This window comes from Saccopteryx bilineata, chromosome 3, assembly GCF_036850765.1.
Source record: "Saccopteryx bilineata isolate mSacBil1 chromosome 3, mSacBil1_pri_phased_curated, whole genome shotgun sequence".
NCBI lineage: Eukaryota > Metazoa > Chordata > Mammalia > Chiroptera > Emballonuridae > Saccopteryx > Saccopteryx bilineata.
In genome coordinates, this window is record NC_089492.1 from 279,811,643 (window position 1) to 279,837,975 (window position 26,333).

General features: G+C 47.4%; 1 protein-coding gene across 2 annotated transcripts in view; it reads left to right on the plus strand.

Annotated features, from left to right (window-relative positions):
- The first annotated feature begins 2,221 nt into the window (after nt 1-2,221).
- The window catches only part of CAPZB (capping actin protein of muscle Z-line subunit beta), a 135,419-nt gene continuing 111,307 nt past the window's right edge, over nt 2,222-26,333 (plus strand). The window contains exon 1 of one of the 2 annotated variants that reach the window (XM_066270283.1): nt 2,222-2,556. In XM_066270283.1, the coding sequence (XP_066126380.1) occupies nt 2,554-2,556 (3 nt within the window). In that variant the 5' untranslated portion in view covers nt 2,222-2,553. The remainder of the gene's footprint in view (nt 2,557-26,333) is intronic. The other variant, XM_066270282.1, reaches the window with a different exon arrangement.

Here is a 26,333-nt window from a genome sequence, read left to right on the forward strand (position 1 = left end):
CCAGATGTCTTGTGTTAAGTACCTTAAAATACCACTCATCAGCTGACAGCTCTCATAAGTTTATCACCAACTCCAACCTCTTCCCCCAACTCCAGACTCTATGTTGAATTCCTTATCTGGCATCTCCATTTAAATCTCCAACAAGCAGCTTCAAACATAACATGCTCCAGACTCTTATCCCGCCCCCCCTGAAAAAACCCAGCTGCTCTTTCTATAATCTTCCACAGATCAATAAATCGCAAATCCTTCCAATGTTGACAGAAATCCAAATCTCAGCATCATCCTTGACTCCTTTCTTCTTCCCACACCCACTACCAATCCATCAGCAAAAATTCCAAATGTGATCTCTTTCTGCCACCTCTATGGTACCGCCTGGACAGAAGCACCTTCATCTCTCTGCTGTGTGACCTTGGGTTACCTCTATGGATCTCTGTTATGAAGATTAAATGAGTTATTACTTGTAAAGTGGTTAACAGTGTCTATCACATAGGAAGCCCTATATAAGTGCTTTATAAATAAACAAAAAGGTCTTGAATACAGAAGTAGTTTTCTTTCTTTTATTTTAAAAATTTTCTTTAAAAATTGTATTTAATGGGATGACATTGATCAATAAGAGTACATAGGTTCAGGTAAACATTTCTATAGCATTTGAACTGTTGTGTTGTGTGCCCAGCACCCAAAGTCAAATCATTTCCCATCACCATATATTTGTCCCTCTTTGCTCCCCTCCCCCCATCTCCTTCCCCCAGTAACCACTTCACTTTGATCTATGTCCGAGTTTCATTTTTATATCCCACCTATGTGTGAAATCAATCAGAAGTAGCTTTCTAACAGCCCTAGTCCCCCTACAGTCTATCCAGAAGATGGCAGCCTCCTGATCCTTTCAAAGCCCAGGCCAGAGACAGATTCTGTTATTGCTGTGCACCTCCCTGACTTCGGCTCTCACCACTCTCCCCTTGCTCAATCTGGGGCAGCTACCTTGGCCACTTTGTTGCATGAACACATAAGGGACTGTCCCTGTGGGGTCTTTGCCCTTGCTCATGCCTCCTTCTGATTAAATGTTACTAAATTTGGCCTCTTCTGGCCTCATTTGGCTGACGGACCTATTCCTTCACTCTGATTTTCCTCCACATCTCCAATCACCACCCGGCACTCTATCTACTTAGCTGATTGTCTCCCTGCCAACGTTCAAGATCTGCAATAACATGAACTGTCTTGTGCATTGCTTTATCCCTAGAGCCTAGAACAGTGCTTGCACACAGTAGGTGCTCAATAAATACTTACCAAGTGAAAGAATCCTTAAGTGACATTCCCTTCTCTGAATGCCCATTAATATAGGTCTGTATCATTCTTGAGAGACTTACCTACATCACCTTTTATGCTGGTGGCAGGTCTTACTACACTATGAGTTCTCTGAGGGGAGTGGGGCTAGGATATGGCCGGCTCCTGGTAATAATTCCTGTCATTTATGCAACAGTTTACAATCCCCTCATAGGTGACCTGATTTGATTCTCACAGAGGACAGCGAGCAAACTAGGGAGGTAGCATCCCAGGTCTCCTGCCTTCTAGACCAAGCTCAACAAATATTTTTTGAATGAAGAGGGATAAAGAAAAAGAATTTGAGTCATTTCGAGGAGGCAGCTTCACTGGTGAAACGGGCTGGTTCTCTGTAGCACGTGTAAAAATACAAAACCTAACATTTATTGAGCCCAGCTTTCTAATCCCTACCCGTCTCGTCCTCACAGCTATCCGGTAGCAAGTAGCTACGAGGACATCTTTCTGTCGTTCACCTGTTATTTTTTGGTGCCTCAAACAAGGCCTGGTATATAGTAAGTGCTCAGTAAGTGGTGTGGCCCAAGGCTCTTTTGTGAGATCGGGCTCAGGTGCTGTGACTCGTTCCAGGTCCCACACGTAGTAGGCGGCAGCGCTGGGATTCTATTTCAGGTTCGCTCACTACGCGCTCTCGCGGCTGAGATGGGCCCGCGGGCGCACCAGTTCCGGGTCCGCCGCGGGAGTGAGCGCGTGCACCGGGTGGGGCGGGGAGGGACTGACCCCTCCCAGCCCCAGTGCCTTCCGCATCTCTGTCCGGGAGGCCCGCGAGCACAGTTTTCCTGCCGCCACCCGCTGCAGCAGCCCCCGAGCGATGGTTTGGTCTGGGTGCAGGTGGAAGCGCCTTCCCGATAGCAGCCCCTGTGCGGCCAGACAACCACGCGGGGCCTTGGGACCGCCCACCCCGCGGGCCGCCGCGCCTCGTCCCTCCCTCAGGCCCCGCCCCTCACTTCCCTGATCAGCGCTCCGCCCCCCCGAACCGCGCTCCATACTTGGCGATCGTCGCGGCCCTGCGCGCTCATTGGTCAAGAGCTGGCTGCGTGGGGGGCGGGCCCTGGCCCGGCCGGGGCGGGGAAGGAAGGTGGCGGTAGCCCGGCGCGGGGGGAGGGGGGCGCTGACCCGGATGTTCACTCCTGGGCACCCGGGGAAGTGGAAGCGCCGGGCCCTGCTGCTGGGGGGAGAGCCACAGACGCCGGGACCCGGACCGCCGCCGACGCCGCCACCATGGTAAAAGCCCGACATCACTCTCCCCCAGCCCCTGGGGTCCCACCGGAGGTCACGTTCCCCTCCCTCCGCCGACTCCCGGCCCGTAAAGGGTGGGTTCTCCCGGGTGGGGGAGGGGCGGGGTCCAAGACCTCAGGTAGACACCATCCCTGTCTGCTCCGGAGGGGGCCGCCGGCGCGGGCGGCTTGGGTGGCAGCGACCCTGCTTCCCTCTTTCAGTCCCCGCCCTTGACTCAAGCTGGAGCCCCACTCTCCACCTCGGGGTCCGGGCTAGTCTTCTCAATACCCCAGGCTAGACCGTCCTGGACTGGTGGGTCAGGCACCTCCTCTGGTGATCCTGGCGTGGTCTCCCTTCCTCCTCCCCATGGCCTGGGCTAGTACCCCTTTCCTCGTCCCGACGGCCCAGTCTAGGCCGTCGTTTCTTCCTCCTGTGGCCCAGGCCAGGCCTCTGTCTCCCTCCTCCATGGCCTCAGTCCGGACCCCTGTCAACATTAGTCGCCTCAGCCTAGATTTGTTTCCTTTCCTCCATGGCTTCTGCCTGAATCTTCTCTTCCTTCCCTCGTTGTAAGTCTGGATCTCCCTCTCCGCCCATGCCTCCACCTGGACGTCATCCCACCCCACCCGCCATGATCCCCTTCCCTGGACTTCTCACCACTCTTAAAGAGTAGCCTGCGCCAACCCCCTTCTGTCCTGGGCTTTACCTTCCTTCACAGCCCTGCTCCCTGCCTTGCCCCCGACCCAGGTGGTCCCCTCCCTTGTACCCAGGGCGCACCTTCTTTGCCGTCTCTGGGAAGCAAGGAGCTGGGGGTGGTCCTGGGTTGTGTTTGACCAGGTTTGAGGGTTGCCCTTTCTGGAGAGACCGTCTGGGAGTGAGCGAGGGAAGGGCAGGCATCTCTGCCTTGAAGGCTGCGCGGCGCTTTGCGGGCCCTTCCGCGGATGCCACCTTCGTGCCGGTGGTGCGGTGTTTGCAGAGCGTCCTGCAGGCGCCGGCCTGAGTGAGAGCAGAGGGATGAGGGCGGGGGAGCCAACAGGGCAGGGGTGAACGCACAATCGCCCTTGTGAGGCTGCAGCCCATGGGGGAGCCAGCCGGCCCTGAGGCCAACATACGGCCTGGACACGATGCAACCCAGCAAGCGCAGCCTCCCCTTCCCCTTGAACTGTCAGCTCGTGAAGGTTGGAACTGCTGATTATGGAGGTGCCTCAGATCAGGTGAGCCAGACTAGGAGAGAGAAAGCTAGCTTCACTCGTGGTGTTTGTTTTGGTAATGAAGGCGGGTGCTCTCTGGGCTCATTGACTGGCCTGAGGTTTAGGCCCACACATGTGAATCTGCCCTCCTGTCTGCTTTGGAACCTTCTGCAGAGCAGGCCCAGCACCTAGGCTGGAAGGGCCAGAGGACTTCTTCCTCACATGGCCAAGGAAACTTTGGAGAGTGGACTGACAGCTCTAGCTATTCACCTGCTCCTCCCACCCCAGTGATATTTGCATGTGGACTTTGGGCCCCAAAGGGCTTTGAAGATCTTGGTTCCTTATTTAATTAAGGGATGTTGCTGCTGAACTAGGGTGACTAATTCAGACTCTCTGAGTTTTTTCTTGATGTCTTCCTGTATGTTAAGAAAGTGGCTGATGGCATTTTTTATACTATTGGACTTCTCTTCATTGGCTGAAAACTGGCTGCAGAGGGTGCTGGCCCAGTCCTAGGCCTGGGTGGAGAAAGACACTTAGGAACAGATTTGGGTGAGGACTTTAAAGGTGGAGTGAGGTTTTGTAAATTTGCTATTAGGGCAGAAGCAGGGGAAAGTGGGTGGGGTTCCTAGACGGGGCAGCTCCAGGCAGGTATCTTGCTGGGAGGGGTTTGTTGCCTCGGCTCTGGGTTCCTGCTTCTCCAGATGTGATGAGAAACTGTCCTTAATAATCCACGTTTTTCAAGAGGTCTGTATTGGGGCTTCTCTGGACAATCTGAAAGGACTATGGAAGTGGTGGAGGAAAAGGACTACCATTTCCTGGGGGGCTGTGAACTTCACCTATATGAGCCCGATTGAATGACTTAAGCTGTTGCTCAGTCAGTGGAAGCGCACCTGGCAGGCTCTAAACTTCGTCCTTCCCGTTGTCTCAGGCTGCTTGAGTGTGGGAAGATGTAAAGAACGCTGTTGAGGAAACATAGTAATGAGCTAGCTACTCAGATATGGCCAGGGAGGAGCAGCATCTGTCATCCTCCACTCGCCCAGCTGAGCTATTGAGGGAAGCACAGGGACATTTATTGACTGGGTTCTGTGTGGGTCCTTTGCATAGGAGACCTTATTTAATAGTGAAGGAGTAGTACGATGATGCAGACATATTGAGTCTGGGCCAGAACAGGAGCTCTTTGAGGGTAGGGATTTCTGTCTTGTGTTTTCCATGGCTGTGTCCCTGGGGCCTACATACCTGGCACTGAAGGAGATGGCTTGGGGTGCTGTCTTTCGGGGTGTGTCTGTGTTCATGAACGTATCCTCTTGGAGTTCATACTCATTCTCTCAATAACTTGTTCTTAGTATCCTCTGGGTTAATAAGTAATTTCTGATGCTTCTTGTCAAATTTGTCCTCTACCTGACTAATAGTATTCTGACTAATAACTGTGTAGCCAGTGGGGTAGGACAGAAGTGGTGGTGTGGGGTTGCAGCATCGGTAAATGAATTAAGAGCACTGTGGTTTTGATGTTCAGTAGGTTTGTTGGTAGGGAAAACATCTCGGTTATCCATAGAGGGAAATAGCAGTTTTAGAACCAAAATGCATGGGACTTTGGAGTAAATTCCATGATTTTTGTCGGCATCGGTTAAGAATGCATAGGCAGATGGAATTTATATGCATTCCCTTAGCAGGTAATAATCTTACCACTGTCTCTAAGTGCTTTACACTTTACAGCACTTTTCCTTACATAGCTCTAGCTTCTAACTTATGAGTTATACTAACTTAGAGTTAAGATTCTGGTGCTGGTGGTAGGTGGGGCTGTCATAGGGAGGGGGCAGGCAAGGCCCCTTCAATGAGTTGGCTCTCTAACTAACAGATGGTTTTGCCTGACAGGAGCTGATAGGTGATGCCTGTCATATTGTTACAAGGTGAAACAATATAGTTGACACTAATGTGTCTTGGCTGGTCTCCTGGTGTGGGTGAGATGCATGGCTCAGCTCAGACCCTTCGTGTGTATACACAGCCCTGTTTATTTAAATTCAGTGGCCTCTCTTGGTGCAGTGCTTGAAAAAGTAGCCAACCAGCCCTGGCCAGGTAGCTCAGTTGGTTAATGTGTCAACCTCTGATATACCAAGGTTGTGGGTTTGATCCCTGGTTAGGGCACATGTAAGAATCAACCAACGAATGCATAAATAAGTGGAAAAACAAAAAGATGTTTCTTTCTCTCAAATCAGTGAATGAAAAAAAGTTTAAAATAGCCAAAGATTGATAGTTTGAAATAAAGGAAATAATAACAAATACATTCAAAAGCAGGTATTCCTGTTTATAACTCGGAAGTCCTATATTTCTTTTACTTCCTGTGGGGAAGGGAAGAGGACAGATGACTGACAGCACAGAGAAATGGCTGGGAACGTACATCAACCGGAGAGACTCCTGTTTCCCAGGTGGGGAAATGTTTGCTGTTAGGCAAATGCAGAAGTGCATTGGGGGAGTACCTGAGGTTACAGGATAATACTAACTCACCGTATATTGGTTGACTGCTTTCTCTTTGCTGCTTTATGTGCTGAGGACACAGTGATGAGCAAGATAGCCAAGGGCCTGTGCCCTCACAGCTTACATTATTGGGTATTAGAAAGGGGCATGTTTAATATGCTTACAGTTTAAGGAGGAAGAGCCTGGTTTAGTGTAATTGCAAGCACATTTGCATGAGATGTGGCAGGAGACTTACAAGAAAGTTGGGGCTCATGCCTGGCTTCACTCAGACCTTTTGTAGTGTGCCTGCTCCTATCTCAGCCATCACGGTGGAGCTGAATTGCACTGCACATCGTCTGTTCCTCTGCAAACCAGAAGCTTTCCCATCCAGGAACATAACCTGTGCCACAGAAATCCTGCCCTTCTAACCTGGGCAGCAACCATTGATTGAGGGTGTCTTGTGATCCATAAATGTGACTTAGGTTATACCTTACCCTCTGTTTTACTTACACGGAACCTGAGCTTGAGAAGTTGAGTGACTAGTGTGAGTGGCAGGCCTGGGACTTAGACCTGGGTCTACCTGACACCTGTCTGGACACTTACTCTGTTTCTCAGAAACAGTGAGCAGTGGGGCCCTGGAACAAGATTTTGTGCCGTTTTCCCTTGCAGCTGGTCCCACCAGTGAGGGAGGGGTGCGAAGGCCCAAAGGATGCAATTGCCAGATCACTTGCTAGAGCAATGGCTTTTCAAAACCTAAGCCTTTGCAGATTAATGTTTCAGTGTAAAGGGGTGGAGTCTTGACATTTTTAAGACAGTAGCCGTGTGCCATGCACTGTGCTAGGAGCTTTAGCCTACTGTATCCTCGTGTAGCAGCCCAACCAGCAGGGTTCGGCCTTTGAAGGGAGGCAGCATAATTTAAGAAATTAGGATTTAGGAGCCAGACTCACTGCCTTGGGATAATAACAGTACCTCTGGATAAGACTTTTGTGAGGATTAAATGAGATGATAATGCGTGTCAAGTGTTCAAACAACATCTGGCACATAAATATGTGAGTACTAACTATTATTATCATCACAATTTGATAGATGAGGTTCAGAGTGGTATGTGGTTATTCCCTGTAGAACTACTAAGTGGAGGAACTGGGTTTTCTGACTCCAGAGCTAGACCCCTTTCCTCCACTCCATTCTGCCTGCTGAAGGTGTGTCTGAGGTTTGCTTGGCTTTGAGCTGCGCCCCGAATGAAGACCTTCTCTAGACGACCCAGAGGCTCTACACCACCGAGGACAAGGCTCCCTGTGTCCTGGACACCACCGGTTGCTCTAGTCTGACACTGGATCTCAGGTCTGATGCTGCATCTGTGCCTGGTGGAACCCCTAGGCTTGGAAGAAGAGGGTCAGGACTGGCGACAGAACATGTTAGCTCAGTTAGAACTGGGACCTTGTCAGTTTGGCTCCTGCTAGCTGGTCCCACACCTTGCACTGGCCACCTGGCACTTGGTGAGCGCTTTGTGAGCACTGTGCGCGCGCGTGGTGAAGTGGAGAGGTGGCTGCATTCTGTTTGCTGCTTGCCCCACAGAACGTGGGCTTGGTGGATTTGGGTTGGAGTCCTGTCTCTGCTGCTCAGTATGCGACTTGAGTGAGGACCCTGATCTCCCTCCACCTCAGTTTCTTGAGGATAACATTATATAGGGATACCAGGAGAAAGAAATGAAATGTGTAATGTCCTTAATCTGGTGCTTAGCACACAGTAAGTAGTAGCTATGATTATTATTCGTCTTACTCTGCTTTCTGTAGAGTAAGGGACAAAAATAGAAGCCATAATCCCTGTCTTCTAATCCAGAAGGGGAGGCAAGATGTGTCCAAAAAGCTAAGTGCAGCAGGGTGGCAGTGGTAATAGAAAAGACTTATAGGGCGTGTCTACCATCCCTGTAGGCGTGGCTTGCTTTCCACCTCCTCCAGGAAGCCCTGCACACTGGTCCAGCCCACACTCAGCATGAAGCCTGGGGAGACCTTGCCCGGGCAGAGAGGATGGGGGTGGGTGCAGTCAAGGAGAGGCCATTCTCTGCAGGGGCCTGGAACAAAAGCAGAAGTCCAGGGGATGGCCAGCCTTGTGAGTTTGGGACCAGCCATGGAGTAGACAGAGTGAGGGCGGTGTGTACTGCAGTCTGGGCAGTGAGTTGCGGAGTGCCCGAGTTGCTAAGCTAAGGAGTTTGCATTTGATCTGAGACAGTGTGGAGCCAGTTTAATTTTTGACAGGGCAGGTAGAAATTTGAGGAGGCTGGCAGAGTAGTGGTATTTTAGGAAGAGCCTTCTAGCCATGATGTGCAGGAAGGACCCAGGAAGTCAAACAGGCATTTGCAAGCACCAGCCGTGAGACTATGAATGTCCCCACCACCGTGCAACTCTGGGTATAGGAAGGAAGGAATGGCTGAGAACGATAGGATGGCAGAGTGACTCGCTGTGATTTACCATCTCCGGGGCTGAGGGCGAAGCTTCTGGGAAGCATCCAGGCAGTGTGCAGGATGGTTTATCTCTGACCCTAAGACATCTATTTCTGGTCACTTTAAATCCTAGATAGTGGTGTCTGCAAAGCCTTAATATCACCTGTTAACAACCGACTGTGGATTTCAGTCTGGATAGCCCAGTAATCCACCTGACCAGCCATTCTGTATCTACTGTGGCACCGAGTTCTGCTCAGTTTGCATGGTCTTCTACTCTGGACAGACAGACAGACACCTAAGCCTCCCAGTCCGCTGAGTGGCACAGAGACCAGAGCTTTGGGGTGGAGGGGCCGAATGGGGGCTGTAAGAGTGACAGGAGTGCTTTTTTTTTTTTAAAGAATTTTATTTATTGAGTTTTTTGTTTATTTGTTTTGGGTTTCTTTTTTTTTTTCTTTTTTTTTAAATTTTATTTATTCATTTTTGGAGAGGAGAGAGAGAGGGAGAGAGAGAAACAGAGAGAGAGAAGGGGGGAGGAGCTGGAAGCATCAACTCCCACATGTGCCCCGACCAGGCAAGCCCAGGGTTTCGAACCGGCGACCTCAGCATTTCCAGGTTGACGCTTCATCCACTGCGCCACCACAGGTCAGGCAGGAGCGCTTTTTAACTGCTCACTTTTAATACCTGAAGTTAAGTGGAGGAGGCAAAGGGAAGCAGGTGATGGGGATATTCTGACTGACTTGGGCCTGAGTACAGGCCAGGGTGGCAGAAGTCCATGACATAGGTGGGCTTGGGTGCCCACTCGCCTTCCCCCGTCCCTTCCCCTCCTGTTCTAACATTTCTGGAAACCTGTGAAAAGGAACATTCACTGCTACTTTCTAGAGAGGAACATCCAGTCCAGTAGCTGTACTGCTTCCAAAGTGGCAACCTGGTAGCTACTATCCACTTGCCCCGTAGGGGTTATGGTGAGGATTGAGTTTGTGTGGAAAAGGTAGACCATGCCTGGTACTTCACAAGTACAGCTAGAGTGTTGGTCATTATATGATTTTTTTTTTTTTTTTGTATTTTTCTGAAGTGAGAAGCAGGAGGCAGAGAGACAGAGCCCCACATGCACTGGACTGGGATCCACCCAGCATGCCCACCAGAGGGCGATGCTCTGCCCATCTAGGGCATTGCTCTGTTGCATCCAGAGCCATTCTAGCACCTGAGGCGGAGGCCATGCAGCCATCCTCAGTGCCCGGGCCAACTTTGCTCCAGTGGAGCCTTGGCTGTGGGAGGGGAAGAGAGAGATAGAGAGAAAGGAGAGGGGGAGGGGTGGAGAAGCAGATGGGCACTTCTTCTGTGTGCCCTGGCCGGGAATTGAACCGGGACTTCACACGCTGGGCTGACGCTCTATCTCTGAGCCAACTGACCAGGGCCTATATGATTATTTTATTAATACAATGTTTGATAGGTGGTGTTTCGTTTAACCTCCCAACCAACCTGGAAGGCAGGTGGTAGTTTCTTGTTCTGCTGAGACCCCAAGAGGCAGAGTCTCTTGCCCAAGGCTAGCAATCTTCCAGGCCAGTGTTTTATGGCTGAAAGTTCTTAGCACACTGCACATGGCAAGCAGTCGTGACCACTGGCTCAGACCCTGAACTTCTCCAACCACTGCCTATCCTGCTCTGTGAAGCTTCCTCTTTCAGCACTGGACTCAGCATGACGTTCTGAGTTAGGATTTGATCCAAAACCATTATGTTGTTTAACATTATTTGGCCTTACTGTCTCAAAGGTTTCCATATGGAGATTTAGGCATAGGACTCATTATATTTACCAAGTGAAATGTTTAATTAAAAATATTAAGGTTAGGCCTGCCCTATGGTGGCGCAGTGGATAAAGCGTCGACCTGGAATGCTGAGGTCACCAGTTCGAAACCATGGGCTTGCCTGGTCAAGGCACATATGGGAGTTGATGCTTCCTGCTCCTCTCTTTCTTCTCTCTAAAATGAATAGATAAAATAAAATAAAAAATAAAAAAATTAAAATATTAAGGATAGGAAAAGATGGTTTTGCACATACTTCTCTTCTGGCGTGTGTGAATAGCAAGCAGCCTCCCGTTGGAATTAAGTGTTTTCTGGTGATTCAAATGCCTTCTTCCCTTCTGAGTCCTAGCCGTGATGAGTAGATGAAGAGTTCAGGTCTGGAATCCTCAACATCTGTTGTTACTACTGAAGCCTTCTCCATTGTGAGGCTTTGGCCTGGTGTGGTGTAACTGGCTTCGCTTGGATGGGCTTTGGCATGCAATTTTGTGCTGGGAAACTGAGTGGAGGAGCTTTTATCCACCACACACTCCCAGTAAAGTCTAGTTCTAGGACACTGGTCACTGAAGGAGCTCCTCTTGAATGATTCTGTCTCATCTCTGGCTTGGTTTTTATCATCTTTGCTTCTCTGCTGAGCATAGCTTGCTGATGACCTCCTGGTCAGTGTGTGGTCCCTGGGACTGGGTGTGGACTCATCACCAGGAAACACGGACCCTGACACAGCAGTGGCCAGGCTTGGTCACTCAGGTGCTTTGTGCTGTTGAGAATGTATCCGCGTCCACACAGCTCCAGTCTTGGAATCTCTTTCAGCCATGGTGGGTGTGGACCCCTGGTAGCCCTGAGATTTGATGCCTCCGACTTGGTATTAAGGAGTGCAGGAGTGCACATGTGGACCAATAATCCAAGGATGAGGTAGCAGTCTTCATCCCTTAATTTACCGAGGAGTCCGTCCTGATTCTTTGTTAGTCACAGCAGTATACCGCCTTCCTTCTGCCCGTGTCTGCTGGATACTCCGAGTCACTATCTTGAGTCTCTCACCTCCAGCTCTGTGAAGCTGTTTTCATTGTGCAGTTTAGAAAACAGGCTCAGAAGGTGTAGGAACTTGCCTGAGGGCCCCCAGCTAGTTAGTGGCAGCTAGTTAGCTGATCCAGATCCATCTCACTCGAAAGCTCATGCTTATTCAAGTCCACTCTCATACTTATTCAAGTCCACTCTCCTGCCTCATATGCATGACGGACTCACCAGGATGCTTGCTTTATGGATGAGGAGACTGAGGTTGAGAGAGGTTTCATCTATGGCAGCAGTTCTCAACCTGTGGGTCGCCATCGGAAAATACATAATGCATATCAGGTATTTACATTCCGAATCATAACTGTAGCAAAATTACAGTTACCGCAACATGAAGAACTGTATTGTGGGGTCACGGCATTAGAAAGGTTGAGAACCACTGACCTATGGGTTGGTTGTTTTTTTTTTTTCTGTATTTTTCTGAAGCCGGAAACAGGAGAGACAGTCAAACAGACTCCCGCATGCGCCCGACCGGGATCCACCCGGCACGCCCACCAGGGGGCGACGCTCTGCCCATCCGGGGCATCGCTCTGTCGAGACCAGAGCCACCCCAGTGCCTGGGGCAGAGGCCGAGGAGCCATCCCCAGTGCCAGGGCCATCTATGCTCCAGGAGAGCCTTGGCTGTGGGAGGGGAAGAGAGAGACAGAGAGGAAGGAGAGGGGGAGGGGTGGAGAAGCAGGTGGGCGCTTCTCCTGTGTGCCCTGGCCGGCAATCGAACCCGGGACTTCTGCACGCCAGGCCGACGTTCTACCACTGAGCCAGCCGGCCAGGGCCTGACCTATGGGGTTTTAAGCACAGTGGCTGAAGTCTGGGTTTATGTTAGAAGTTAAAGTTTTGTTTTTGTTTTTTTTTTCTTTGTTTAGGTTGTTGAAATAAAAACAGCTGAAACTTTCCGAGTTTTTTAGAAAGAAACCTGCTAAATCTTCAAGTGTTGTATAGGTTCTCATCTGCCATCGGTAGGGGCACGCCTTGGCTTTCTGGGCAGCACAGGTATTCTTTGTGCACAGCCTTGTCATTGTGACAGCCTCTTGTTGACAACTTGGTTGTTGAATGAGTGGCTGTATAGACGATGGATGGATGGATGTTTAGTAGGTCCTTAATAAATATAAGAGCGCCCCCCCCCCCATTAGGTTGAACCACGTGAATTTGCTCTTTTCCTAGGTCAGAAATGTTTGAATATCAGCAGTTCAGCCTAAAACAGACTAGACACTAGGGGCAATTCTGGTGTGAGACTTTCTGGCAGGGTCCAAATCTCCCTTTGGACGTGAGCCCTTGGCTAGATGTGGCTTCAGGTGGGAAGGACAAGGATGGAAGGAGCTGAGTGGAGTCTGCCTCCGAAATGGGGTCGCATGTGCAGGCCGCTCCTGGTTTCTGAACACTGTCAGAGGTGCTGGCAGTGGCAGGATCAGGGCTTGGTGGGGACGGTGATCCTGGTTGCACCGGCATTCACTGGTGGCTCTGTACAAGGTGGCACTGGGCTCTTGGCCCAGAGTCACACAACTGGCCATCCTAGGAGCTTCTGAAAGATCCTAGGCAGTTTTGATTCCAGAGTCCAGGAGCGATGAAGGGCAGGATCTGAAGCCAGACTGCTTTGGTTCAGGCCCAAGCCTGCAGACTCAGATACTTCCTTCACTCTCTGCCTCAGTTTATCTGTCTCACAGGGAAGTGGTAAGAATTAAAGTACGTACCTATTTCTGATGGATATTATGAGGATTAAACGAGTTAATACATGTAAATCCAGACACATGGTAATGTTAATTATAGGTACTAATGTTAGTGATAACACTATGTTATTATCACTGACATGGACTATTAGCATGTTATTAGAGCCGAAATAGACTTCAGGTATGGAAATGAGCTTTGCTTTGTGTGGAGGGAGTTTGGACCTGGTGTCTGCTTTATCTTGCGGAGGAGGTGTTTGTTCATAGCTCGGTGGAGAGCCTTGTTTGTTATGGGCCTTGCAGACTCTGTGAATAAGTTGTTTGAAATGGTGCTTTTATTCCAGGTTATAATACAAATCACTCTTCTGGAAAATGGCTTATTATTATTTTTTCTTTCTCTTGGCATGAGTGTCCAACCTTGGAGTACCAGTTACATTTGGTACCTGGGGCCTTTGAGGAGAGCAGGTCATGATGCTCATCAGTGACCATCATCTCAGGCCCCACCTCCCCTCCTCCCCACCTCCCTACCTCCCCCACCTCCCCTGTTCCCCACATCCCTACTTCTCTTCCTCTCTACCTCCCCTGTTCCCCACCTCCTGACCTCCTCACCTCCCGTCCTCTTCACCTCCCCCTCCCCATCTCCCCTCCTCCCCTCCTTTCCACCTCCCCACCACCTCCCCTCCCATCCTCCCCTCCTCTCCACTTTCCCACATCCCCTCCTCCCCACTTTCCCACCTCCCCACCACCTCACCCCCCTCCTCCCCTTCTTCCTTCCTCCCCACCTCTTCTCCTCCCCTCCTCCCCACCTCCTCTCCTCCCCTCCTCCCCTCCTCCCTATCTCCCCACCTCCCTTTCTCCCCTCCTCCCCACCTCCCTACCTCCCTACCACCTCCCCTCCCCTCCTCCCCTCCTCTCCATTTTCCCACCTCCCCACCTACCGCAGGTCCTGTGCCTATTTTCCGATCCATTTTCTCCTTGTTCTTAAGGTAGTGAGTTGTCATAGATTCTCTTTGTGAACTGCCAGAGACCTGCAAGATTTTGTTGCCTCAGGGATTTAATGTTTTATTTTAAGGGCATGTGTTTGATTTTAAGACATGTAGAGTGTTGGTGTTTAGAGGTGTATGAAGGAGGCAAGATGAAAGGAAATGGTAGAAACAAACAAACAAACAAACAAACAGTTGTTGGAAGGCAGCCTGGTGTATTATGAAGGAAGGAGACTGCTGGCTCCGAATCCCACGGTGGCCACTTCCGTGCTGTGTGAGCTCGAGCTCCTTCCATCTCTCTCTGAGCCTCAACTTCCTGATCAATAAAATGGACAAAATACCCTCCTCTTCACAGAGTAGTTGAGAGGGTAAGAAGAATGTACATGAAGCAGGCTTCATATGTGGGCACTTAATACAGGCTCATTATTATCTATAGGAATTTCATTTGTCATGCAAATAAGCACCATTCCACAAGGAAGAAAATTGGATTGAATCTAAAAAAATCCTTGTAGTAAGGAATACTATGAATATAAAATGTGGGTGCAGTGATCACACTGAGCAGAGGCCCTGACTTTCCTGCTTCCAGGGTGGTTGCTCTTGGGCCACTCTGCATATTTGCTCAGAGGATGTGTCATTCAAGGGGACTTGACTGAGCCAGCCCCTGTGTGATGGACATTGCAGACACTGTCTCATGGAATCTTCACCGTAGCCCTGGTCACGCCTCTGTTTTGCAGATGTAGAAATGGAGGCCTGAGAGGTTCAGCGGTAATATTGTAAGAGGTCATGCAACTGGTCAAGGGGAGAGGTGGCCTTTAGGTTGGTCTTTCTGATTCCAAAGTCCAGCTCTTAATACACACTGGAGACTGGTTCAGGGATGTTTTGTTTTTTCCCCAAGGATGTCGTTTTTATGTACAGAGGAAAGTGCTTTATACTGATGGTCTAACAAATGTTCTTTAGCAGTTTTTTAAGTTTTGCAGCTCAAAGCAGACTGTTAAGGAGCTGCCCCTAGTTTTGCTTTGATGACTTGGAGCCCATGTTAAAATGCGTCAGGAATGAGCTTGCAGCTTCTCATTTCTTACACAGTAACTTCTAACCCATAGTTGGGGTTTGGATTCTCTTTTGAGACCCTGAGTACTCTGGAGTCTTTTTTCTTCTCTGCCCTACCTCCTCTTCTCTGTACATCCAGGCGGACTCTGAAATAATGAGTATATAAGGGGGATAGGAGTTCTCAGTGACCATGCTAGCATCTGAACTCGGCCAACTTACTCCATTCCCTGGCTGTGTCACACTTGCCGCAGGGGCCAGAAATAAGCAGAGACACCATAGTTAGCTGCCTACCTAGATAGCCAACAGGAAACTAATTAGTCCAACACCAAGAGGTGTGGCCACATACAGAGGTCTTTGACATCAGAGAGCTGAGCATGCTAGGCTGTTGATGTCAGCACCTGCTGACAAGACGGGTAGGCTCTCCATGTCCTAAGGTCACGGCAGCTGTGTTACCTTTCATATTACATATTTGGCAATGGGGGAGATTCCTGGGAAATATGTTCGGTCTTCACATTTCCTTAACTGCTTTGATTTCCCCATTCCTTCCTTTAAATAACTTCCTCCAGAGGTGTTTATCTGATAGCTAGAATTCCTTTGTCCTTTGCCTTCCATAAAACTGGCTGGGTAGAACCACCCCCCCCCCCTTGTGTTGATGGACTGCAGTCCCTGGGCTTGCTGAATCCCAGGCAGAGAGCACACAAGCATCATGAGTTTCCCCCAGGACCCTGTTTTATTTTGATTCTTTGGTATCTGTTTAGTACAGGGGTAGTCAACCTTTTTATACCTACTGCCCACTTTTGTATCTCTGTTAGTAGTAAAATTTTCTAACTGCCCACTGGTCCCACAGTAATGGTGATTTATAAAGTAGGGAAGTAACTTTATCAAATTTATAAAGCAGAGTTACAGCAAGTTAAAGCATATAATAATAATTACTTACCAAGTTCTTTATGTCGGATTTTCGCTAAGTTTGGCAGAATAAATCTTTATAAAACAACTTACTATAGTTAAATCTATCTTTTTATTTATACTTTGGTTGCTCTGCTACTGCCCACCATGAAAGCTGGAATGCCCACTCGTGGGCGGTAGGGACCAGGTTGACTGGTTTTAGTACATATTGATTGTTGAGGAAGCATTTCTTGAGATAACAGACAAGAACTGGTTGCCATGGTCCCTAAGGAAGGGCCCTCCCATCATGTGACTAACTGGCAGAACATGGACACATAAATAGTGGTGGACCTTTCTGGGATGCGCTCAGAGTGCTTTGTGAGGCTTGAATGTTACTCTGGCACCCTTGTGAGGCATTGGATTAACAAATAAAATTCTGTGAGTTGAAGTCCATTACATGCTAGATTCACTAAGGAAAGGAAACATGACTTCCATACCTCAGGTGGTGGTCTGTGTGTTGAAACAAGTACAACCAGTTTCCAAACCACCTGAAGCATTCAGTAGGCCCTCAGAGTTAATAAGAAAAGGAAAGCACTAGCATCCATTACTATGTGTTTTAGTTGGCAGTTCACATGCATTACGCTATAGTGACTCCCCCTACCCTGCGGAATACATTCCAAGACCTGTGGTAGATGTATGAAACCAGGGACACTATTGAACCCTAAGTATATTGTGTTTTATTCTATACATAGAGGGTGGGGCACAAGTAGGTTTACAGTTGTGTAGATGCAAAATACAGTTTAGTTTATTCTTGTATTATTTATTAATTACTATATTATTTTCCACATGAACAAGCACAAACCCACTTGTGTCCCACCCTGTGCATAAACTTTTCACTTAAAGGGAGCACCTTATGGCTTCTCTTTGGCTGGTTTGCTAGCATCACTACTCCTACGCTTAGGGGTCATTATTAGGGAAAGGGAGGGTTACCTGAACACAAGCACTGCGATAACACGACAGTCGATCTGATAACTGAAGTAAGTGACTAGTAGGCGGGTAGCACACACAGTGCAGAGATGCTGGACGCAGGATGATTCACGTCCAGGCAGATGGAGCGGATGTTGATTTCATCGCACCGCTCAGAACAGCGTGCCATTTAGTATATGCGCTGCTGAAGTGAGCACAGCATGCCATTTAAAACTTATGAATTGTTCATTTCTGGAATTTTCCATTCAATATTTTTGGATCATGGTTGACCACAGGTAACTGAAACCATGGAAAGTGAAACTGTGGATAAGGGGGGACTATTGTATTTAGTTTCCAGAATCCTCCTAGCATGGGATCTTGTGTATTTAGGATCCTTTGACTTTATGTAAATTAAAATATATAAATTTAGAGATTTCTGTAAATTTCTAATAAGTCGCAGAGCCAGCTGCTCTGACTTTAAATCTTACGTCTTTGACTTATCTTGTGTCATGGAACTTGACTGCTCACACAGGGCCCGTAGCTTGTCCAAATCCCACAGAAAATCACTTGGCAGCTGGATGAGGGTCCTGTGCCTAATAACACTTTAAAACCTGGACTCTACGCTCTGAAGTGGACCAGTGTCTCACCTGCCACATAAATTTAGGCCCATTTGAAAACTCAACTTTGAACAAGTTTCTCCAGTGATGCATAGAAAGACCACACTTTCCAACATATTGAAAGGCCTTCCTGGCAGTTGGGTTACCAATCCAGAAAGCCAGTACTCTGAGTAAGGACAGGTCTGAGTTCAAACCCAAGTCACTTTGATCTATAGTCCTATTTTACTTTTATTATTTTTTAAAAAATGTTTATTGTGTTGATTTGAGACAGAGACAGGAAGGGAGAGAGGGAGGGAGAGAGAGAGACAGGAACACTGAGTTGATCCTGTCTGTGCCCTGACTGGAGATCAAACTGGCAACCTCTGTGCTTTGGGAAGATGCTCTCACCAACTGAGCTATCTGGCCAGGGCTATAGTTCTTATTTTATAGTATACATAGACTGAATTGCAGTAGCAAATATCCACTGGGAAAATGGATGCTCACCAGTAGGTAGAGAAATGATGGTACGTCCATGCAATGGGATGTTTTGCAGCCCTGAAAATATGAACTATGAAGACCAGCAATGTGGAAATGGTGTGTTGACTAAAGCAGAGCCCTCATAGCTCTGAAAAACATTCACATAAGACTACCTACTTTGGCCCTGGTGGGTTGTCTCAGTGGTAGAGCATCCGCCGGCGTGTGGAAGTCCCAGGTTCGATTCCCAACCAGGGCACACAGGAGAAGCGCTCATCTGCTTCTCCACCCTTCCCCCTCTACCTTCTCTCTGTCTCTCTCTTCCCCTCCCGCAGCCAAGGCTCCACTGGAGCAAATTGGCCCGGGTGCTGAGGACAGCTCCGTGGCCTCTGCCTCAGGCACTAGAATGGCTCGGATTGCAGCGGAGCAATGCCCCAGATGGGCAGAACATCGCCCCTAGTGGGCATGCCGGTTGGATCCTGATTGGATGAATGCAGGAGTCTGCTTCTCTGCCTCCCTGTTTCTCACTTCAGAAAAATACCCCCTCCCAAATACTACCTACTTCATGGGGTGGTTGTATTAAATAAGTGAATTGGGTTTTTTTGTTTGTTTTGTTTTTTGTGCACATGCATACGTGTGCTAGGAGGGGGAGAGGGAGAGAGGAACAGGCAGGAAGGGAGAATTGCAGCACATTAGTTGTTCATTAATTGCTTTCTCATATGTGCCTTGATGGGGTAGGGGGTAGCTCCAGCCAAGCCAGTGACCTCTTGCTCAAGCCAGCAACCCTAGGCTCAAGCCAGAGACCTTTGGGCGCAAGCCAGCAATGATGGGGTCATGTCTCTGATCTCATGTTCAAGCAGGCAAGCCTGTGCTCAATTCAGCAACCTCAGGATTTCAAACCTGGGTCCTCGGCATCGCAGTCCAATGCTCTATCCACTGTGCCACCATGACCCTGTTTTAAGACAGTAAAAAGTGACTCTCCAAACATTCAAGTCTTATCAGACTTTGAAAAAGATTCCCCCATCTTCTAGAAAAATATGTTTCGCCAGCTTGAGTGCGGGTTCATCTGGTTTGAGCAAGACTCACCAGCTTGGACCCAAGGTCGCTGGCTTGAGCAAAGGATTACTCGGTCTGCTGAAGGCCCACGGTCAAGGCACATATGAGAAAGCAATCAATGAACAACGAAGGTGTCACAATGAAAAACTAATGATTGATGCTTCTCATCTCTCTCCGTTCCTGTCTGTCTGTCCCTGTCTATCCCTCTCTCTGACTCTCTGTCTCTGTAAAAAAAAAAGAAAAAGAAAAAAACAGGTGCATGCTCCTGTCATAGTGCATGTGACATGGTTTTGTGTTTGTCTGATACGGTGTCTGGAGGCCTGGGACAAGGAGTTCTGGCTTCTGGGAGGAAAGGAAATGGATGGTATTCTACTTTCAACTCTGTCTGGATCCAGAGACTTCAGTCATGTACCTACCCCCTTTAAGGTTGTAATGCCTATGACCCCATCCACAGGAACCGGGGATTGAACTGTTTTGCCCCAGCTGAGCCCATGCACAGAGCTCTCCACTGAATTTGGCTGTGAAAGAATTGTCACTCAGTTTTGGCATAGGACATTATAGTCACAAGTTTCAGAGGTGATAATACATGCATAAAGTACTATAGGATGAAAAATATCCCTCTTGTCCTGGTACTCATGTGCCCAGCCTCCTCCAACTTGCACTTCCCTCCCTAAATTATTGATCCCTGATAACCACTTAATACTCAGATAGTCTCTCTCTAAAGTCAAAGTATTGCCTGACCAGGCAGTGGCGCAGTGGATAGAGTGTTGGACTGGGATGCAGAGGACCCAGGTTCAAGACCCTGAGGTCGCCAACTTGAGCCAGGCTCATCTGGTTTGAGCAAAAAGCTTACCAGCTTAAACCCAAGGTCGCTGGCTCCAGCAAGGGGTTACTCGGTCTGCTGAAGGCCCGCGGTCAAGGCACATATGAGAAAGCAATCAATGAACAACTAAGGTGTCACAATGTGCAATGAAAAACTAATGATTGATGCTTCTCATCTCTCTGTTCCTGTCTGTCTGTCCCTGTCTATTCCTCTCTCTGACTCTGTCTCTGTAAGAAAAAAAAAAAAAAAGTCTAAGTATTATTACGTACAATAGTATTTACCAGTTTTAAGCATATGGTTTGATTAGTTTTGGCAGTAATCATATAGCCACCACTGCTGAGTTGTAGGGTAGCCCTTCACCCTTAAAAGTTCCCTCATGCCCCTTTGCTCTCGCTCTCTGCTTCCCCACCCTCATCCCTAGGCAGTCAGCCATCCGTTTGTCACTGTGGTTTTGCCTTTTCTGTAATTTCATAGAAATGGAATTACACAGTCCATAGTTGTTTATGCTTGACTTAGCAGGATTGTTTCTGAGATTCATCTGTGTTATTGCATGCATTACTATTTAGTTCTTTTTTTTTTTTTTTTTTTTACTACTGGTGTTCCATGGTGTGGGTATACTGTGCCACTCTGTCCATTCACCAGTTGATGTTTGTGTGGGTTGCTACCAAGTTTTGGATGTTACAATTCTGCTATAAATCTTCATGGATAAGTTTTTTGTGTAGATGTATTTTTTCTTTTCTCATTTCTTTAGGCCTAACAAATAAATGCAAATTCAGTTGACTCTTGAACAACCCTGGGTTAGGAGCACCAACGCCCTGCAAAGGCAAAGACTTGTATAACTTCTGACTCCTTGAAAACTCAGTTGTCCCTTAGTATCCGTGGAAGATTGGTTCCAGGACCCCCACGGGCACCAAAACCTGCTGATGCTCAAGTGCCTTATAGGAAACAGTGCAGAACAATGTTTGGCGGTTGGCCACCCCCATCTGAGGATGCGACACCCAGGGATACAAAGGCCAATTGAGTATTTATTGAAAAAAAATCTGCATATAAGTGGACCCATGCCATTCAAACCCATGTTGTTTAACTATATTTTCTTTTTTTAAAAATTTTTATTTTATTTATTCATTTTAGAGAGGAGAGAGAGAGAGAGACAGGGGGGAGGAGCTGGAATCATCAACTCCCATATGTGCCCTGACCAGGCAAGCTCAGGGTTTCAAACTGGCGACCTCTGCATTTCCAGGTCGATGCTTTATCCACTGCGCCACCACAGGCCAGGCAATTATATTTTCTATATATATTTCCCCCCTTTTTTAGTGAGAGGAGGGGAGGCAGAGAGACAGACTCCCGCATGTACCTGACTGGGGATCCACTTGGCAAGCCCACCAGGGGGCGCTGCTCTGCCATTCATTGCAACTGAAGCCATTTTTTAGCGCCTGAGGTGGAGGCTGTCGAGCCATCCTCAGCACCAGAGGCCAACTTGCTCAAGTCAATTGAGCCATGGCTGCAGGAGGGGAAGAGAGAGGGAGAGAGAGAAGGAAGAAGAAGAGGGGGGGGAGGGGTGGAGAAGCAGATGATTGCTTCTCCTATATGCCTTGACTCAGAATTGAACCTAGGACATCCACATGCCAGGCTGACACTCTACCACTGAGCCAACCTGACAGGCCTGTTCTCCCCCTTTTCTTTGCATAAAGGGTGGAATATTATAAAAATGCTTCTGCATCCTGTGTTTTTTTGAAGAGGCCTCACTGTCAGATGAGAAGACTCATAGGAACCTTTAACTTGGTCATGTATCCTAGTATCCCAAAAGCTAAGGGTGCCAAGTGCCCCTGGCCCCCAGTGGGGATGCCAGCCTCCTGGGCCTTCAGAGATTGTGACGGAGCTGGGCATGGTGGCAGAGAGGCTCTCCTTCTGGGTCTTGTTCTTGGACTGCTTGCTCTTGGACTGTTAAAGGGGGTGAGTGTGTTACTGTTCCAGGATTAGGTGGGGTCACATGAGTATTTTGGCAATGGAAATAAATTGTAAAGGAAATTACTTGTGTACGAGTCACATTTTGTTGGAAAGTCACAGGTGCTTATCCAGTCTTTTATGGTCCTTCGCTGGGAGTGAGGCTCAGTGAGCAGGCCCCTGACCTGTCATGAGGACTGCTCAATATTCTTTTTTTTTTCAATATTCTGATTGGGGGTGGACGGCGGCACAAGTTATGTGTTTGCTTAGAACACTTTTTATTAAAACCCTTTTTCCATTTACCTGTCCCTGGTCCTCATTGTCTTGCAGACCTCAACACCCTCCAATAGTATATTGTCTTGAAGTTTTTGATAAGAATATTCAGGTTTGTGTTAAAAGGAAGTCTTTTCCTTCTTATGTCCTGGCTGTGCTGTTAGCAGACAATAAGATTTAGGAAACTAAAACCATTGTTGAAGAACAGAAATGACATTGTTTAAGGATGTCTTCTCTTTTGTCCATTCGAACGTCTGTGATGATGGAAATGTTTTGTGTCTGTGCTATCAGGTAGCCGCAGGCCACATGAGGCTGTTCAGCACTTGAAGTATGGCTAGTGTGATCAAGGATCTGTACATTTAGTCTTATTTAACTTTAAGATTTTACTTATTTATTTTAGAGAGAGAGGAGAGGGGGAAGGAGTGGCAAGCATCAACTCATAGTAGTGTGCCTTGACCAGGCAAGCCCGGGGTCTCAAACCAGCAACTTCAGCATTCCAGGTTGATGCTCCATCCACTGTGCCACCCCAGGCCAGGCAGTTTTATTTAATTTTAATTAACAAATTTAAAGAACCACATGTGGCGACTGTTGCAGGTCCAGATGAATGTTGACTCTCATTGAGAAATTGTCTTTAATTTAAATGATTCTAGGTAAGAGTTAAAGGGAATAATAAGCATAAAGTTGGACCTGTTCTAAAATGACTTCTCAACAGATTAGGTGATTGTGTTATTTCAGATGGGGAATTATTTACACACTACGTTCAGTGGGTACCCAGTATTTATAAGGCATGTGGTAAGTAGACAGTCAGAAATTATCTGACGTGTCCTCTTTGGGCCTCAGGTTCCCCCTCTGTAATGAGGGTATTGGACTAAGTGGACTTTTTAAAATTCTTTCTTGTGCAGCCATTTTAATGATTTCAGTCTTTAACAGCAACAACACTTGTGCCAGGAATAGTATTGAAAACATTAAGTAAATGTGTTATCTCATTTAAGTGTTATGATTGAGTCTTCATCCGCCCCAGTGCAACTAGGTGCTGCTGTCTTCTTTTACATTACGGCTCTCTGAGGTTAATTCACCTGTAATTATGCTGCTGTTTAACTGTAGAGTTGAGATTCCCACTCAGGAATGCCTCATTCTAGCTCATCTTAACATAACAATTCAATCTTTATTTATGCAGTAGCTATTTTAAAAATAGATTTGTTTTCATAGACATTTAAAACTTTTAAGTAAAAGTTCAATCAGGGTTTGTTTGTTTGTTTGTTTTTTATAGACTTGACTGTAGTGCTCACATCAGGTCAGTGGCTGTGAGGGTTTAGGAGTGAGGTGAGCAGGTGGCCTGGGTGGAGGCCAGCTCATCTGGCAAGTTCACGCCCTCCTCCATGCATATCCATGAAAGGCCTGCTTCGAACACTCTTGCTGGAATGCTATCCGGGTGTCCGTGCTCAGCTCGAGCTAGGCAGACTCCAGCTTCTGCTGGGAGCTCCACGGAAGGGGATGGGCTGGGGCAGAGGCAGAGTGTGGTTCTGAGACATTTTCTTGTGCCCATATGTCACGGTAGGAGAGAGACCCATAGCAGGGCCACTGTTTTGGAGCCCAAAAGTTGTCTCTACCACTAGGCTTACTGGCTGGGCAGCTGTGTGCAAGTTACCTCACCTCTCAGCCTGTGAGGATTCATTCTCATGCCCACCAATAACACTTCTGAAAGCCCTCCTACGACCCACTATTCTGGGAGCTGGGGGTCCAGCTGTGACTGAGCGAAAGCTCTGCTGTCTTGAAGCTTATCTTTCCCATCCTTGAAACAGGGATGCCAGTCTCAGTAACCTACCTCACCGGATTGTTTTGAAGAGTAAACGGGGTCCCCGACTAACACACAGCTCCGGGTCCCTCCCCAGAGATGTTTCCGCAGACGAGTCAGTACTCTCTTTCATTTCGTGGACCTTTTCCTGGAGACCTTGGCTGCCTGCAGCTGGCCTTGGTAGCTGTTCCGCGTGGGCAGTGCCCTCTTCGGCTAAGCAGAAGGGCACATGGTGTGGACGAAGCTCCTAGCACCGTGCCTGGCCTGCGCTGGTCTCCCAGGATGGGTATTTTTTTTCCTCTGTTTTTTGGAAGAAGAAATAACACCATGTGGAAGCTATGAAGTAGGGGCTGGGGAGCTGAAGGTGAGGAGTGGTAGGAAGTTTAAAAAAGAAGTAAATCAACACAAATTTCCTATTCTCCCTTTTTAAAAAGTATTATGACTTCCTTCCTTCTTGTTTTTCTGACTGCAGAAGTGCTAGTTCTTCTGTTTAAACAACATAGAAATGTGTCACTTGGAAAGTGAAACCACTCCTTAACTCTACCCCCAGAAATACTGTGAAGAATTCGATGTACATTTTCTGTGTGCGTGCTTATACTTAAAAAAAAAAAAAAAAAAAAAAAAAAAAAAAAAAAAAAAAAGATTTTACCTGTACAGACGTTTATTCAGCCTGCCTTTCCTTCAGATTTGGTTTGTAAGCAGAAAAGGAAGCAAACGTTCTCTAAGACACTGGCCTGGAAAAAGTGGGTTCTGGCTGAAGATGGAGAAAGCCTTTGGAAGGGGGGCTGAGGGAGAGGGGAAATCCAGGAGGGGCAGACCTTCCCCCACCACGTGCTCTTGGAGAGAACCCACCGTCTGACTACATCCTGGCTTTCCTGACCTGGTGACGCTTTCTGCCCTTTTAATATATCAGAGAGAGGCGCCATCATAGTGGGAGGAGAGTCTGCCCGCCACTTTCGTGATTGGGCTTCTGAATATGGTGGAACTGACTTTCATTGGGTATTTTTTCTATCAGTTGTTTCACATCCTCTTAGAAGGATCTCCATACAGTTTTGGATTACAGAATTCTAAAGTTTGGCTTTTAGATTGATCAGTTTATTTACCCATGTGTGTAATGTTTCTTTATGTCAAAGAGTGCATGGTAGGGTAGATAAGGACAAATGCTGTGAACACCTGAAGTACTTAAAATATTTAAATTATAAAACTATCAGGTTGAACTTGTATGAAATTGGCATTTTTGTAGGCCAAAATGATTGGTTGTTGTCAATTTTATATGGTTCAACTTAATATTTATTGTGTGCAGTTTGGATCATGGAAGGAATGTTACTAGTAAGTTTCATTTTTTTTTAATTTTAAGTCCTTTTATTTTTTTATGCATGTAGTTTTATGATTAGTTATGGTCCTAGGTTACCTGTAATTTATCTACCTTTTTAAAAATTCATATGACCAAACAACGAAATACCACAACATACCTATTACCAGAATGACCAAAATCCAGAACGCTGACAATACCAAATGCTGAGCAGGATAACAGGAATTTGCATTCTGTGCTGGTGGGAATGCAAAATGGTGCAGCCATTTTGAAAGACAGTTTGGCAATTTCTTTGAAAACTAAACATATTTTACTATGTGATCCAGCAGTTGTGCTCCTTGGTATTTACCCAAATGAGCTGAAAACTTCCACATAACAACATGCACACATATGTTTTTACCAACTTGACTCATAATTGCCAAAACTTGAAATAAACTAAAATGCCCCTTAGTGGATGAGTGGATAAACAAACGGTGGTCCATCCAGACAATGGGATATTGTTAATGCTAAAAAGAAATGAGCTGCCAAACCATGAAAAGACATGGAGGAAACTTAAATGTATAGTACTCAGTGAAGGGAGCCCATCTGAAAAGGCTACATACTGTGTGATTCCAACTGAATGAAATTCTGGGGAAGGGGAAACTGGAGACAGTAAAAAGACCAATTAGGATAGAGGGAGGGATGAGCAGGCAGATCACAGGGAATTTTTAGGGCAGTAAAAGTTCTCTGTATGATACTTTGTATGGTGGATACATGTTGCTATACATTTGTCCAGATCCATAGAATGTAATCAGGAGTGAACCCTGGTTCACTGTGTATTTTGGGTGATAATGGTGTGTCAGTGTGGGTTCATCAGTTGTCAGCAAAGTACTCCACTGGTGGGGGATGTCATAACGGAGGCTGTGCATAAGGGAGGGTGGGAGTTAATTGGGAAAACTCTGTACCTTGCACTAGTTTTGCTGTGAACCTTAAACTGCCTTAAAAAGTAGTCTATTGGTTGTGGCCAGATGGCTTGGTTGGTTAGAGC